The 17,421-nt window shown below is 43.1% G+C and overlaps 1 protein-coding gene across 1 annotated transcript in view; it reads right to left on the bottom strand.

The window, feature by feature from the left end:
- LOC147737861 (uncharacterized) overlaps positions 1-17,421 on the bottom strand; it is a 351,241-nt gene that overhangs the window by 306,441 nt on the left and 27,379 nt on the right. Inside the window, 1 exon segment of the mRNA XM_086924987.1 lies at positions 12,323-12,422. Within this exon segment, the coding sequence (XP_086781113.1) occupies positions 12,323-12,422 (100 nt within the window).

The following is a 17,421-nucleotide window of genomic DNA, read 5'->3' as shown; positions in this document are numbered from 1 at the left end:
CCCTCAAGAGAGTGATTGAAAGAGAAAAAGGGCAAAGTCCGAGGTGCCGGGTTATTGTTTATCTTTAGTCCGACATCTTGGAACGTGTTAATGATGTGTTCCGGACAATGTAAGCGTGCATGTGTCACCACCTCATTTACACAAATGGTGATAAAATACACAGCGAGATATTTGTAGTGGGCAATTTGTTAATATCTATCAGACCATCTAATTTGCAAAAATGCCGGTATAATGTACAGCCATATATTTATAAATGCGAGCGATTTAAAAATGTATAGAAAATGACATATTGAAGGTAGAAATTCTGAAGGTGAATAGTAATGATAGCGCTGGGAGATAACAAAATCTCCACGGTAGCGATGTTATGCATAACAGTATAGGTCTACAGAGAATGTCAGATCATGATGATGAAATAAAGGTAACAAATAAAAATTAGAAATAGAAAAGGGGGAAGGACCTGATGTGAGAGGGCCAACGTGCAGAGGGATGTGTTGAATACTAGGGTTGAAGAAAGAAGCAGGGGGTACTAATCGAATGAAATTAACACTACATGTGAGATAATTGCACAGAGGATGATAGCTGAAGTGTGCAGAAAGGTATCTCATTGTTTAGTCCTTTGATATATGTATCCAAGGTAAAGATCCAATAAACTTCTCTGCATTTTCGCACTTGTGTGCTTAGAGTTCCCGATGACTTGCGTATTTTTTCCAAGATATACCAACGTATATCATTTGGATTATGCTTTGCCTCGATGTAGTGTTTGACTAATGGGGCTTGCAGTTCACCCGTACGTATGGCTGATCTATGCTCAGACAGACGGGAATTTAGTATGTGATCTTGTAGCCAGGTTCTTACGTAGCTGGACCAGCCAAACCTTACGTGGGCTAGCGTACGCAGGACAAACAAAGAGCACATGTGCAAATGATTCTACCTGTGTAGTGCATAAGTGACATTTGTTGCCCCTAATAACAGACCATTTAGATGTAAAATACTTCAATGGAAGAGATCCAGATTTAAATTGGAAATAGAGTTTGCGATCCAGAGGGTTCCCAATAATGTCCCAATACGGCTCAAGGCCAGGGCTTGGCTTGGTCTGAAGAAAAAGCCCAGAGAGAGAAGTTGTATCATGGCGCATAAACTCATTGTGCACCACTGTTTCCCAATGAACTTCTTTAAGACAATTTTTTGTTGGGAATGTTTCGGTGGGGGGTGAATCCCACAGGTATTGCAGGCCCATTTTATTTAACAAACTTCTCAGTTTGCGCAGCCAACTAATTTCACAGAAGCAGTCCGTGTTTACGATATACCTTAGGCCCTGTGTGAACACGGCCAATTCCTTTGTACACCAGATTCTATGCCAGTCTAGTATTGGGCGTAGTATGGCCAGGTCCTTCAGAGCTTATCTTCCTAGGTCATTCCTTAGAGGGAGCATCGGTATACTTTATGGCATAGTAGTAATTGCGCTGAAGAACGTGTGTTCCGCTTTTGTAAGGTGGGCCAGGTTTCCAAAGTTCCACAGCTCGGCCCTGTAGAGAACTGAGCTCACCACTTTGGTATTGTAACTTTGGAGTACCGGGCTTAGGGGTTTAGTAAAAGTAGTTTTAAATTCTTTTCTTAGGGTTCCAGCGAGCTGCCGATGCTTTAGTGTCATGCCTTCAATGTGTGGCTTCCACCTCATATCCTTCTGCAGTTTGATGCCAAGATAAATAAAAGCACCAACCTGCTCCAGGGGTAGCCCATCCATCATCATTCTCCCTTTAAACGATCTATGCTAATTGAATGCCATAAACTTTGTCTTAGGAAATTAATTTTAAGACCCCTCAGAAGACAAAACTCTTCAAAGCTCTGGAGGGCACGCTGCAAGCCCCCAGGCGTTTTTGAGATTATCAGCATGTCGTCCACGAACATTATTGGAATTTTTCTAACAGCTAGGACAGGTGCGTCAGTACTAATAGCATCAAGAAAATTTGCAACTCCATGTATAACAAGCCTTGGCAATTCAATAGGTCTCACATTTGCAAAAGTTAGAGCTATCAGCATTGTAAATGGTAAAGTTTTTATCTATGTGTTAGTTTTGAAAATAGATAAAGAAATGCCATTGTCATTTATAATGCTAATACCTTAAAATGTTGCATTGTAAATGAGAATTTATTTTATGTATGTTTTAAAAAAAACAAACCCTGACAGGGCCATATGCATCAACACATTCTCCTATAGAAACATAATGAGCAAAACCCTTTGATGCATCTGCCCTTTAATGCTGACATCAACTCACCCTGCTATCCTTACGAAGTTGATACATGGCGTGCAATTGGTTAGGAATTAGTAAGGCCAGAGGTCAGAACCATAAAACAGCCTGAAGCGCTGAGCCCGTGTACACTATAACACAAGCACACCTTAATATGAGAATGTTTTACTTTATGCAGGTGTGTGTGCAATTGTAAAAGATCAGCAAGTTTCACGCTCGCTGCTGACATCAAGTGCGATTGTATATTTACAGCACTTAATACTGACCAACTCACCCTGCTATCCTTACGCAGTTGGTACATGTAATGCTATTCGTTGGGAATTCGTAAGGCCAGAGGTTACAACTATAAAACAGCCTGAAGGGCTGAGCCCGTGTTCACTATAACACAAGCATAGCTGAAAATAATTAAGTTTTGTTTTGTGCAGATGCGTGTGCAATTTTAAACATCAGCGAGTTTCACGCTCGCTGCTGACATCAAGTGTGATCGTATATTTACGGCACTTAATTCTGACGTCAACCCGCCATGCCATTGATAGGAAATTGGTAAGGACAGAGGTTACAACTATAAAACAGCCAGAAGCGCTAAACTGATGTTCACTATAACATGAGCATCGCTTATAATAAGAATGCTTTGTTGTATGCAGGTGGACGTACAAATGTAAAAGATCAGCGAGTTTCACGCTCGCTGCTGACATTTGATGTGATGGTATATTTACTTCACTTAATTAAGACATGAACTCACCCTGCTATCCTTACGCAGACGGTTCATGGCGTGCCATTCGTTGGGAATTCACAAAAAGGCCCACGAATTTAACCAGCTGAAACCTGAATATATCGGCCCAACAAGGTAGGTCAGATAGCAAGTATTATAAATGTTAGAAGCAACAAAGCAGCAATTGCACAGAAACAACATTAGCCATTTCTCTTAACAGAATGGCAGTTTGCATGTAAGGCGGAGGCAACCATCTAACAAGCAAGGAAGACTTTCAAGTTTGCTCCCTCACGCGACAAGATTCGTCTAATTACAAGAATGTATTCCGTAGTTCCCACTCTCTTTGGAAATCACTTGGTAGGTTCGCACAAAATGTTTTAAAATACTGAGTCTCATTTGAATGGAGGCGAGCATGGAAAATTGTGAATAAAACTTTATTGTTTTCTTTGTATCTTCCATAGATATAACGACAACGCCCTGAAGAGATCCCAGGGACTGGTGTCCTGGAATCGAAACGCGTCTGCACTTACAAAAGGAGCATTTTTTCCATCATTTGCTGGCCCAAACAGTGGTCATTAATTGACTAAAACTCCTTTAGTTTAGAATTGATTTAAGTATCAAATTTCAAGGCATATGATTATATGATGCATGGTTTTGTGTATTAGTTTTGTGTTTTATGTAGGATGTCAGTATTCATTTCATTCAATGATCTTCTGTTTTGTCAGTATTTGTTTGTAAATTGTATTGTATAACAGTGTAAATACATGGATGTGCAGTGGTCCTATTTGCTAAAAATGTTTTCATAAAAAATTGAAAAAATACATATAAAAGATTGGTATAAATAAAACTACCTGATCAAACTAGACAATTGATGGTTTGGCCTATCGAATTCTGTCTAAAATAATGGTGGTCTGGGCATGTTTGTGTTTTTCTCATTTAAGTAGGGTCCAGCCTAACCACGTGTCCACAAGGGCCGAACTCCTTAGTTTTTCAAAATCCGTTGCGAATTCAGCAAGGCAGAGGTTACAACTATGAAACAGCCTGAAGCGCTGCGCCATTGGACACTATAACACGAACATAACTTAAAATACAAATATTGATGCTGCTAGAATAATATGCGAGAAAGTACGACTGAAGAACAATTTCACATATGCTAATGAAGCAGCACAGTGGACTTAGGCCCACTTTGGGAAGCAGATCATATGTTCACAAGCACAAAGAATCGGCTCCAGTGTCTTCCACCCGCATCCATACAAGGTGCACGCAGCCAGTTCGGCTTTATCCCGCAACTGTAAATAATGTCTGAAAAGGGAAACAAAAAAGTCTAGTATAGTGTGAAATGTTAACTTGTTTTCGCCAGTTGTGAAAGGAAACCAGGACAAGCTAATTAAGTGCTTTGAGCCTTGCAGTAAAGATTGTAATCTCTTGGCTCGCAGCATCTGAGAGATGCAAATGAACAAACAGCGTGATGCTAAGGGCCTTAAAAACAAGGATATTGTGCTGCATAACTAAACACTTATAAGCTCCCAAAGGCAAGACCTATTGGCTATGCCAATGCTTGTTTTGTCTGTAGGCGAGACCTAAACATTTAGGATATTTGTGCATCTTGCCTCCTGCATATTCAGGCAGGGACTCTTCAGTACCACACTAACCTATGCATCAGCCCCATCACAGAGCCTGTGTTCCGTTGTGGAGCGCATACGTCCCCATATTGCTCTATGTATGAATGTTGCCCTGCTGTTTCTGAATGATGCTTTTGACGTCATTGTTTTTTCTTTCTGATGCGCTGAAACCAGTTCTACAAAACACTGTCAACCTTTTATTTTATAAACGGTTGTGGTGCAATTGTGACGTTGTTTTCAATGTTACCACTGAACATACAATGCAGTATCGATACAACTGCGATCAGCTGCATTCCCATGGTCAATCGGTTCATATGTGACCTGTGACGATTACCTCAGTGGCTGATCGGAGGGGCCCGGAATTTCCACCATTGAACCGCAGGTTCTATTAGATTGGAAATAGTTTTGACGTAGTACGTAGTACTTTATATGACTTATGCAAAATCCATACTATCCTGTGTTCTTACCTCGTGCTCTTCCTTCAACACCTGTGATTAGAAGTCTGCATGGGAAGGCTGCTGTCTTTAAGACAATAGTTATTCAAAGTCCTGTCATAATCTCCTCTTTCAGAATCTGACTCTGTTTATCAACATGGGCCTTTAACTTCGAGGCGTGGACAATGTTTGAATAGTGCTTGTATAGCTTGAAAATGTGCATTTGTGTTTCACGAAGCTTTCATTAAAAAAAATATAAAGAAGGTAAACAGAGGCCTGTGCACGTACAGTTAGGAGGACAGCCTGTTCCATATCATTTCCGATTGTTTGCGGGATTCAATTAAAGAAACAGGGTGTATGAGTGTATGAGTGTATGAAATGTGTAGATTATGGTGATTGGTTCATTTGTCCCAGACTGTCTTCCGTGGATTGTCTGTCGTAGAGACTGTGACGCAAACGTGAATTAGACCGTGAAATGTTTTTTATCTCCACCTTCTTATTCACACCCAATGTGCACACTTACATCGGTACAAAAGGAAAGGGAGTTAGAAGGAGGAAAAAGGCATAGGCTCACCCTCCAAATACTGTAGTCAACATAAGATCTCTGAAAACAGAAACCTGAAAGCCTAGCCGGTCCCTATAATTCCATTCACAACACTCATTGGGGTTCACCTGGAAGGTATAGTAGATGGAAAAAGAGAATTGCTCTTTTTCTTGGTGTCCCCTCACTCACCAGGGTTGCCCCATGGTGACATGCTTCATCATAGGGGCCATCCCAGTCCTCTACGGGCTGGGGTGTGCTGCGACTTGCGAATTACGTAGGAGCACTTATAATTGACTATGTGTGGTGCGGGTGTGATAGTGGAGTGGTCTACGTGATGTGTTTAAAAATACCTGACCAGTAAGCTTTCAATAAACTTTATTCCTGCTTCCAGGTGGTAACATTAAAATATGGGGTGGAAAAAGGATACCTAAACGTAATGTGTCAAGGTGTACCTATCAACTCCTGTCAACATGTTTCGTGCATACCCCAAGCACTTCTTCGGGACTACACAGGGACCAGCCCTGTGTTCGCCACTCCTTAACGCTGCAATGAGTTTTTTAATAAAATGCTGCAATCGACATTTAGTGCATGCATATAGTACCTATGTATTCATTTGAATCACGAGGTTCCTGTAAGACAAAGAACAACTTGAAAAGTCAAGGGGTGTTACCCCTAACATGAACACACATAATACATATTTTGGATTGCACGTGGAAAACGTGATTACATTTCCCGTGGTCCTCAACAGGACGTTTTTATATGTAAAAAACGTGATTGTTTTCATGCACAAAACGTGGTAGTTCTCATGCATAAAAACGTGATGGGCACCTTGCTGTGACAAAACCAGACATTCCTCTTGCTCACACCCTCGTACATATTTACATACATGTAGTGGGACCTAACTGTGCCCCATGGACTCGAAGGGGTTCAGTATCCCAGCAATCTAAAAGAGATGGAAGGAAAACAAGACGTATAATTCATCTACTTGTCTCGTTTCTTATGACCTGCAGAGTTGTGCGATGGTTGATCAACCCGCAAATCGGTACCAAACGGCACTTCATTTGCCAGACTTTCGTTCCTTTACACTTACTTGCTAACAGGATACCTCCCTCTTATAAGCACACTTACATCGGTCATTTTTGGCATCAAGTGTAGCTGCTCAAATTGTGTAGGAAAAATCATGGAAAATATGTGAGAATAGCCACAAACCTTGCCTTTCCAATGGCAATCGCCATCCCACTCCATAAGGAAAATGCTTAAATGTGATGATGCATAACATTTGGTCAATTTCATGGTTATGATACCTCATTGCCTGTAACTTTACTCAATAAGTATGTTTAGGAGTTCGAGGTAACGTGACACGAGCAGGAAGGCTTATCCCGGAGGCAATGTAAGTTAAGTATTAGGCCCGATGGGGGGTCCTGCTTTACCATCTGTGGCGACTCCAGCCCCTGTGTCGCCAGCTGCTCCGGCCCGACGCCGCAAGCCCCCCAGGGATATGGAATCGGACCCCAATCAACGCCGGTTGACCTGGTGACACCGCCACCAGCGCTGATCTCCACAGCACAGCTTCTGATGTCGCCTGCTTGGGATGACGTTGTCCCCAGGTTCAGCCCTGACCCGGACCCGGACCCTTTGCCCTATTGGCCAATACCGACGCCGATGGACCCTTTTGTGCTCTATGTCCGTCCTCCTTATTTTGAGCCTGTTCGACTTCGGAGGAAGGGGAGGACTGAGAGGGGTCTGAGGACCCTCTAGCACAAGACTCTGCTTATGATGCGGCCTCCCGCCAGTGGTGGGTCACTTCAGGTGCCAACAGTGTGTGGCATGTATATTGACAAAAGACTCTAAAGAAGTGATGATTAATGGACAACGACATACCGGGAGAGCATTCAGTAATTGTAACACAAAGAATGTTGTTTATTGTGTCACCTGTCCATGTAATAAGCACTATATCGGTCAAACTACACAGCCGATAAAGAATCGCATTTTACAACACAAATTTCGAATAAAGTGCAAAATCATTGGAGCTTCACTGGTAGAGCACTATTCGAGCCCTGGCCATAGTGAGATCAATATCAGTTGGACAGTACTGATTAAAGTTCAAAACAACACTCAGGAAATTATACAGACTAAGCTAAACAGATTAGAGGATAGACTGATAGAGAAATATCATACAGCGACTACAGGACTTAATGACAGAGGCGACATTTGGGCTTTGAGAAAATATTATTTGTTTCCAAATCCGTATTGATAACCAGAGAGATATACTCTTTTACACCATGTGTTTGTCTTGATATACAATCTCACTCAACATCAGAGAACACACACTGGAGAAAAGCCTTATCAGTGCTCAGAGTGCCAGAAAAGCTTCAGTCACAAAGCCAATCTAACTCAACATGAAAGAATACACACTGGGCAAAAACCGTATCAGTGCTCGGAGTGCCAGAAAAGCTTCAGTCTCAAAATTAGTCTCATTCGACAGGAGAAAACACACACTGGACAAAAGCCATATCAGTGCTTGGAATGCCAGAAAACTTTCACCTGCAAATACATTCTCACTCAACATGAGAGAACACATACTGAAGAAAAGCCTTATCACTGCTTTGAGTGCCAGAAAAGCTTCATTTTAAAAGCCAATCTAACTCAACATGAAAGAATACACACTGGGCAAAAACCGTATCAGTGCTCGGAGTGCCAGAAAAGCTTCAGTCACAAAATTTGTTTCATTCGACATTAGAAAACACACACTGGACAAAAGCCATATCAATGCTCGGAGTGCCAGAAAAGTTTTAGTCATAAATTCAATCTCACTCAACATGAGAGAACACACACTTATCAGTGCTCGGAGTGCCGGAAAAGCTTCAATCACAAAAGCAGTCTAACTCAACATGAAAGACTACACACTGGGCAAAAACCGTATCAGTGTTCGGAGTGCCAGAAAAGCTTCAGTCTCAAAATTAGTCTCATTCGACAGGAGAAAACACACACTGGACAAAAGCCATATCAGTGCTTGGAATGCCAGAAAACTTTCACCTGCAAATACATTCTCACTCAACATGAGAGAACACATACTGAAGAAAAGCCTTATCACTGCTTGGAGTGCCAGAAATGTTTCAGTCTCAAATCCAGTCTTATTCGACATGAGAAAACGTATTCTGGAGAAGAGCCTTAACGGTGCCTGAAAAGCTTCAATCACATAGGTAATCTCATTCAGCATGAAAGAATACACACTGTTCGGAGATAATCTCAAAAGTTTCCTGGGTGGCTAGGAAAGCTTCTTTCAATAGGCTTGTTTTCACTTTTTTATGCATTGTAAGATTAGTTATATTCTTCTGTTTTGGATACAGAGAATTCCAAAACAGTTTTTTTTCCACCGTAGGGTTTTTCAGTTGTTCCTGGCATAAACTATCCGATTTATATCACAAGATTTCAGGTTGCTCTTTGGAATATAGTTCAGGTTCATTGACTGGTGACATTTAGGTCCATGTCTACCCTTTACTTTAAAGACAGTGCAGAGGATTTAAAATGTTGTTCTGTATGCCATTGGAGGCAAATGCAGTTATTCTGTATCAAGGCTCTGGTCCTCTAAATTTGGTGAGAATTCTGTACTATCGGAAGTATTTTTTCAACAAAGTTTACACATTGAAGCGTTGCAGTATCCAACACACAGGGGTATCATGCTCCAGACGGAATTGTGTAAAGAAAAGAGATTATATTCCAATCAATCATCAAATCCAATTTATAGCCGTTTACCAGAAAACCAGACATGGCAATAAAGGAGAAACTTATAAACATAGATATAATTCTAGAGGTTTCAGTCATATTACCCTATAACATGCACACAAAGACGCAAGTGTTGTCATTTGGTGTTTGCTGGAGATGGAGCACCGTCGTTTTTCAGCAGGGTGTACATAGGCGGGGCTTCTGCTGTACCACAGGCATAATCCTTTGACCTGCTGGTTCATGCTCAACAGGGCCATTGGGTGAAAATGGCATTCATCTTGCCCTCAGTAGGAAGTGATGACCTTCACTTTTTCTGCCTCCCCAAGATCGCCTGGGGAGTTATGGCAGTCCAGTGTAGGAAAACGCAGTGACCCCTACATCCGGGGCGAAAGCTCCTTCTGCATCAATTTGGCCATTATATATTCGTAATCGTTACGAAGGGATCTCAATTCTCGTGACTCTTTCATTCGGTATGCCCTTGCTAATTAACCCACAGTAAAGTCACAGCCAAATATAGGATTAGAATTCACATAATCATTTTTCATATTCGATTACTCTGCTCAAGCTCTGTCTTAGCACTTCCCCTAACTGAAGTAAATTCCTACGTAACTTCTGCGTGTGGTAGCACCATAACCCTCGTGGATTTTTTTGCGCTTTTGCACCACCGCTAGTGTGTGTGGGGGGGGTAAATGGGGGGCTTCTATGTGAGTTCACATGCCTCTTGTGTGTATAAAAGGACAGGCACCGATCAGAGCAGCAGATCCGGGGAGAAAGAAGCTTGTGGTCACAGGAACTGCACGGGGATAGCGCTCGTGAAAGTTCTATGGACTGGTGTTTCACAATATAATTGTTTCTACACATATGTCTGACATTTTAATCGCTCTGGTATTGTTTTATAGAATATGTACCGGTTTTTGTAGAATTGATGTCCTTCTGTGCTTCTTACCAACATATGCCTTTAAACAATATATATGCACACATATACATACGTATAAATGTGTGGGTGTGTCTGTGTAAATATAAGTAAATGGAAAAGAAATTAACTGCTGTTCTGAGAATTTGTTACTTGCCAACAAAAAAGTTTGCAGAGCGGGTACTAAAATGAGATGCGCACTTGGTGAAGGTCCAGTGCCTTCAGCAGAGCCGTTAGAATGGCGGCGCCACTGAAGGTACAGAGATCGCTGCTAGCCGTGGTAGAGCTCACAAAATGTGGCGAACTGTCCTAATGTGGGGGTAAAGGCCATAGCCTCTGCTGGTCCAGTGGGCTTCCCTCCAGGGCCTATAAGATCCCGAAGATGTAAAGATGCCCACAGCTGCAACTGAATATAAAATATCAAACAAAACAGACACAGTTTATATGAGAACATGGACGAGCTGCCCAATCAGGTGTAAAGGTGACTCGAAAGAACTGCATCCTGTCTTGGCATGTATGCCAAAGAAAATCAAACCTAGAAACGCTAATATAAAATAAATCCTTAAAAGTGCTGGAAATGCCAGAAACACTGAAGATAAAATAATCCACCTATTTCAAAAGAGAACTTCCACTCTAGAAAAACGTATCAGTGCTCAAATTCCAAGGCAGTGTCAATCGTGAAAAAGAGTTTGACTCTACATGAGAAAACCCACTTGGTGGAACAAATGGATCCGACCACTAGCTCTGGTCCTATTGTTGGTCAAGAGGAAGGTCCTCAGAAAGAGGCCCCGGAAGATTTTCCCAATTTTAGATTGATCAACCTGTTTGACAATTGGTTGCCGTTCAAGTGAAATTTATGTTTGCGTCTTGCACGAACAGATTGGTAATGCCCTGTCCTGCTTTTGACCCTAAAGGGATTCTGTCTGACAAACCCACAGTGGATTAATGTCTCACACTTTTCCTTCTAGGTGAATAAACATGTTCAAGAGAGGAAATGTCTCTTAATGTCTATTTATTCATTTAGTGGCCACGTTTGTCTCTGTCAGTCGAGCGACTTAATCTAATAAACTGAAAAGACTGCATTGTGAGTTTATCTACACGCTATGATTAGATTATTGTGTCATGATCCTTGAGTAGGAGTGAATGACGCAGTGGCAAGCCGGGAGGTACAGTTTACACTATGTTGTTGGAGGCAGCTGCTCAATCAGAGGGATTTGATAGTTGGGAAGCTTGTGCATAAATATACAGATCCCTGGTGATAAATACCCCTGACACTTGTGCATGCCTTAGAGACACCTGGGAAGCAAATGTTGGGCAGTTGCAGGATGAGGAATGGACGTTTGCTCTGATGGCCTCTCTTGAGGCTGCAATTCATATACTTATATAGGTTATAGTTGACCCCTACTGATTATCGAAAATCGTCAAAGGATCAAGACCGGAATACTTGCATTGTGGCCACACACCAGAGATTTATTTTAATCACATGGTTTTCCTAGGTCCAGCCTTTCTAGGAGGGAATATTTGGAGCACTGATGAGAGTCCTTAGGAGACCACAGAGGTGCTGTTCTAAGATAGCCCTGCCAAACGTCTTGAAGGACGAGCGTTTCACAAGGGCAGTACAGCTTCTGATAAGAATAGGCCTCTTTTTGGGGAAGAGGGACATAGCACAACAGTGGAGCGATGCGACTGCACCCACTGTAACACAACGGACACATCCAATGGACTGTTCTTGAATGCTACAACAGCCAATCTGTGAGGCCAGGGGATGCTCTTACAAGCACGCCAAAAGCTGGGACCTCTGGAAGGTGATGAATTATGGAGCTGTTATATGACACCTCTTGATTTGACACCAGGAATACATTAGGGGTCAGAATCAGTTTGCTCACTGTTTCTAGATCTTATTGCAAGAAATCATATTATTGCTGTGGGTGTCCCTAATATCCACGTAATGTTGTTACGGTACAAATGCTTTATGTGTGGAAATGGCTGATTGTATTTTATATATTTCATGTTTTTCCGCAATAATTATAAAACCTCAAAAGAAAAAGTAAATGCCAGTGTTAGGGGAGTGGCCAGGCAGTTACAGATCTCTGCTGGGAACCCACATGGGCCCAGCGACTTACCAGATGTCAGATGTTTATTGGATTCTGGGACCTCCTTCTCTGAGATTCGACCTTCTGGGTGCTCCTTTTCTTTGGTCAACAAACAGTTCTCTTTTTTTGTCTTTTTTTAAACATATTTTTTTGAATTTTTAGGAATAAGCAGAGTATACATTACAACTCATGGGTATCTTTGGGGCCGCATGAATGCTTACATTCTGATTGGTACATTCAGTCATCATTAAAATGAACTAACCGTGAGTCAGTACACCACTTTCTTCATAATCAATTGTGTGAATAATAAATTGGCAAAGCCGGTAATCTTCCCTGTTGGAGGGTGCCAAACTCCGTGTTCAAGGCAGGTCCTAGTCGCACTTTTTGTAGGACCGGACCCGGGGAGGGACTCCTGTAGTCAGTCACACAAGTCGTCAAGGCGATCCTGTGGGGGAGCTTGCCGGAATGTCTGGCCCTGGATCAGTCAAGCTGTCAGCCCCAAGCTTGGGCACCCTGAATGTTGCCTATGCCCCTCTGCGCTTCCCACAGGAGGACTCCCCCCTTTCAGCCCACCCACTTTACCAGCTCCCTCTTCCACACCAATAGTCATGGGCCCCTTGCTGCCTTCCAATTACAAGCTATCTTGCTAAGTCCTGAAATCTCCTTAACTTTGTTATGGTAGGGCGAAGAATCCGATCCAGTAAGCAATGTCCGGATGCGTGGGAGGTCCTTTCCAATGCACTCCTCAGTCATCTGTAGGACTCCCTTGCAGAAAGTATGAATTGATGGACAGGCCCAGAACATATGAAGAATGTGGGCCCTTTATTCCCTTCATCGGGGACAGGCTGCATCCGGTACTAGGAAGTACCTGCCAATGAGTTCTGGTGTCCAGTATGATCTATGTAACATATAATAATTTAACGTTTAAATGTGCATTTCTAGAGACCTTTGGCGTCCGTTCCATAATCTTGTCCCAGTCTTTTGTCCTAATAGGGGTACCTGGCCCTCCTCCCATCTGGCTCGCAGCGCATGTAGGGGCAGCTGTAAGCCCATCCAAAGGGCTCTTTAAAGGCATGAAACTGTTCTTATGTTACCAGCTGAGAGTGCTGTATATTGGTATCCCCCCCACCCCAGTGTTTCATCGTAGCCGATGTGAGTGCCCTGTGAAGAAAAAAATGCCCCTGGGGGTGGTTGAACTCTTCTCTAAAGTCCTCAAACTGAATCAGCTCTGAATTCTGCTACAGGTCCCCCAGCTTCATCGCCCCTGCTACCACCCATACAGCCAGCCCCTCCCAATCCCCCGTATGGAAGTACATGCAGGAAATCCATAGGTGGCGCTGCAGACTATGCGATCTTAGTGTATATTTGTTGCAAACTTCTTCTCCAGCACTTTGCTAGTGTACGGAACTCAGTGGAGTCATCTAGGTTTCACCACCGCACTCCATGGAAAACCCAAAGGAGCTCCCAGAGTGGTGGTACAAAGGAGCCAGGGGTCATCTCTGATAATCTATGTGCAATGCCCTGAACCAGCCACTGTAGTTGGGCCGATATGTAATATTGCTAGAAATCAGAGACTGCGAGGCCTCGTTTCACTGTCTGGCGCTGCATGGTGGCCAATGCCACTCTCCGATGCCCTAATCCCCAAATAAACTCTGCTCAGGGTTTTCAGTTCTCTGAACTGCGCCCCTGGTATCCACCGGGAAAGGGTAGTAAAAATGTCGAGGAACCGGGGGAGAGCCACTGTCTTCAAAAGGGCTATCCTTCCCATCACTGAAAGCGGAAGTGCCCCCCAAAAGTTCATGAAGGACCTCGGGGTTCCAATCACGCATCCCACATTATCCTCAAGTAGATTAACTCTGTTGTGGTAGATCTTGACCCACAGGTATGTTAAGCACCGGGGTTTCCGCTGCTCAATTGTAAGTTGTTCTCTCCGTGCCAGGGGGAAGAGCTTGGATTTCTGCCAGTTGACCCCCAGCCCAGATAGCCGGCCAAATTCCTCCAACAGGTCTCTTGCCCCCATCAAATTCTCTTCTGTGTCATGAAAAGCAGTTTCTCTCATTGTGAGACCCCTAAGTGCCCTGACAGTTGTTGCACATGGTGCCATAAGTTCCATCGCAATAGCAAAGAGCAGTGGAGACAGGGGGCACGCCTGACTAATCGCTTTCTCCACTAAGTATCTCGCCGATATAGTTCGGCTGGTACGTACTCTGGCTTTTGGTCTGGTATACTGCAATTGCGTCCAGACCACAAGTTGCTCTCACAGTCCCATAAGCAGCATCGCCTCGTAGAGATAGTGCCATTCAAGGGTATCGAAAGACTTTTCAATATCAACCGCAAATACCGTTGCGTTCTCCTGGTCATAGTGACCAGCCTCCATAATAGCCAGGACGTGTCGAATATATTGGTAGCTATAGTCTGCCCAGGGATAAACCCCGTTTGAGCTGGGTCTTTCGGCCGACAAATATGGCATTGATATGGAAGATAAGTCAGTGCTCCGGCAGCACGTACCGCTGAAGAGAGGTGAAGCGTACTCCCGCTGTGTGCCTCCTCTCTCCAACCCTCACCTGACACCACAGAGGCGGTAAGACAAACAGGGCTAAGCCCAATTAAAACTTTTGTGTGGTGCAGGCAAGCAGCACACACTCCTGAAATTGGTTACTGCCTGGAACACCATTTTGGAGCACCAACAAGGGGGCTGCCTACTTATATACCTTAGGATGTATTGTGCTCTCACCCTTAAAAAAGATGCAATCCCAGAGAGAACACGACTATACACCCTCACGTGCCTATGAGGAGGTTTGTCCCCCACAATGACACCTTCCTGCAGAGCTGGATAAGTTATTTCCCCAAGCAATATCTCATAGCCATATCATAGAGCTTGCCCCTCTACCGAAAAGTGTCGCCAAACTGTCGGCCTATGATTACAGAGGTATGCCGGGGGAAGTAGTTCAGTTACGACAAGAACTACAAAAGGCTCACGTGATACATACACTGAGTCATCAACGTGATGGCGTTCACATTGCAGGGAATTCATTGGCTGATGAAGCCACAAAGGCATCTGTGCAAACGGCTTCCGTAGCTGCAATCACTCGTTCAGAAGCAAAAATAAACATTGAAATAATGTTGGCTGTCAATGCTTCAAGCAAAGACAGTGGTAAAACATTACCAAAAGGGTTTCCACTCAAATACTCATACATAACTGATGCGAACAATGTTCCATTTGCTCGAATCCCTGGAGTGATGGATAGAGTAATTTCAAACATGAAACATAGATTAGGACTAATCTTCAGCAGCACATGAAGGGCTCGCCTTTGTACATGCAGGTGTTTCCACCACAGTGTCATTATTAAAGCAGAGATACTGGTGGCCGCGCATGAGGAAACAAACCAAAAAATTTTGTTTTGGAATGTGAAATATGCCAAAAGATGAAAGTCTCTACTGTGAAACGTCCTGCGCCCCTGTTGATTTCAGATAAACCATTAGCTTGCGTTTACCTGGACCACTGCAATCCCTTACAGAGGGATGGCAACTATAAATATATCATGATCGCAATGGATTTGTGTTCAAGATTCATTTGGCTGTGGCCTCAGCGCTCGGCTGATGCTCGAAGTGTTATAAAAGATTTGCGAGTCTTTATCGGCACATACACAGTTGGCATGCTACATTCGGACCAGAGTCCTGCGTTTAGCTCTCGAGCTTACAAGGAGGTCATGGCCAATCTGGGCGTTGCATTGCGGTACTCTAGTTCATTCCATACTGAGGGAAATTTGGTAGTGGAGAGGAAAAAACGGGACATAAAGCAATCTATAACAGCTAGGGTAGGGTATTAGTTCGGGTGACTGGTGGGTCAAATATCTAATAAGTGTCTAATAAGTGTCCAACGTAGTCTTAACAATCTGCCAAGAAGTTCTCTAGGGGGTATCACTCCATATGAAGTCCTTTTTGAGACCAGAATGTTAGTAGCGGACTTCGATTTTCAGACTTCAATGGTAGACCAAAAACTCTTTGATATTAAAGATCGTTTGGCTGTCTTTCAGGACTTAAATGAAATAAGAACGAAACAAAGTAACGCGCTCCTGAAGCCAACCACCACTGAAGAGAAACCGACCGTCCCAGCAAGGCCTGTCTGGATCCCAAAGCTTGGTGATGTGGTCAGAGAAAAGATCGCGGACAAGAAGAAATGTGTGCCTATTTACTGACAACCAGTACCTGTCCTAGCAATCCACAGATCAAGAACAGTATTACTGCCGCCCTTACTGGAAAAAAGGAGAACCGGTTCATGTCTATCGACCTGGTCAAACCACATCATGTGGCCGATCATAAGCAGTAGGCCAAGTGGACTTCGCCAATGTAGCAGACGTCCAGCTCTGGCTACTATCCAAGAGGTTCAAACTGAGAGACTCATCACCTTTGAAGAATCTGCAGTGCAAAATGAAGGACTAATCAACAAAGCTATGAAACTTGTTCCTCCTGAAACCCAAAAACCAGTTTGTCAAGAAACGCCTGTCTACTATGAAGTAGCATCTGACTACTCAAATGTTACTAGTAATCCTGAGGTTTCAGCGATTTCAACGAATCTTGTTGCAATCCCAACAATTGACAGAACTGCCTCTGGCTATTTCATTAACTTTTATACGTTTTCTGAGGATCCAAGCAAACCTGAAACTGCGCCAGTAAAAAGAACTTCGAAAGAACTTGTCATCAGTGAATATCACAGCCGTTCCTATACCAGGGGGTATAGCTTGGGACAGAACTAATTATGACATTTTTGGCCCGTCAGAGCTGTTGAAGATTCCACACCAGTTCAAGATTTCCTTGAATGACTTTGTTTGATCTAGAACCTTTTCTGATGATTGGGACTTCGAGACTGTTAATAATATGTCAGACTTAGAAATGTGTGCCGTATTTACATCATGAATACTTAGAAGATTCATCAGATTATGAACAAATGTATTGTTATAATCAATATGGTCATCATTTCTTGCACAAATCTGCAAATCCTACAAATGTATTAATGTGTAACCAATGGGAACATTGTCCTACGCAACCAAAGGGTAGCTCAAACACATTTCTTTGAAAATTCCGTACTTTTCAGGGTTCAATGTATCCAATCCGGAATCATTTTACTT

Source organism: Lissotriton vulgaris, chromosome 1_1, assembly GCF_964263255.1.
Source record: "Lissotriton vulgaris chromosome 1_1, aLisVul1.2, whole genome shotgun sequence".
Taxonomy (NCBI): domain Eukaryota; kingdom Metazoa; phylum Chordata; class Amphibia; order Caudata; family Salamandridae; genus Lissotriton; species Lissotriton vulgaris.
The sequence above is the reverse complement of the archived record's forward strand: the minus strand, read 5'-3'. Positions and strand labels throughout refer to the sequence as shown.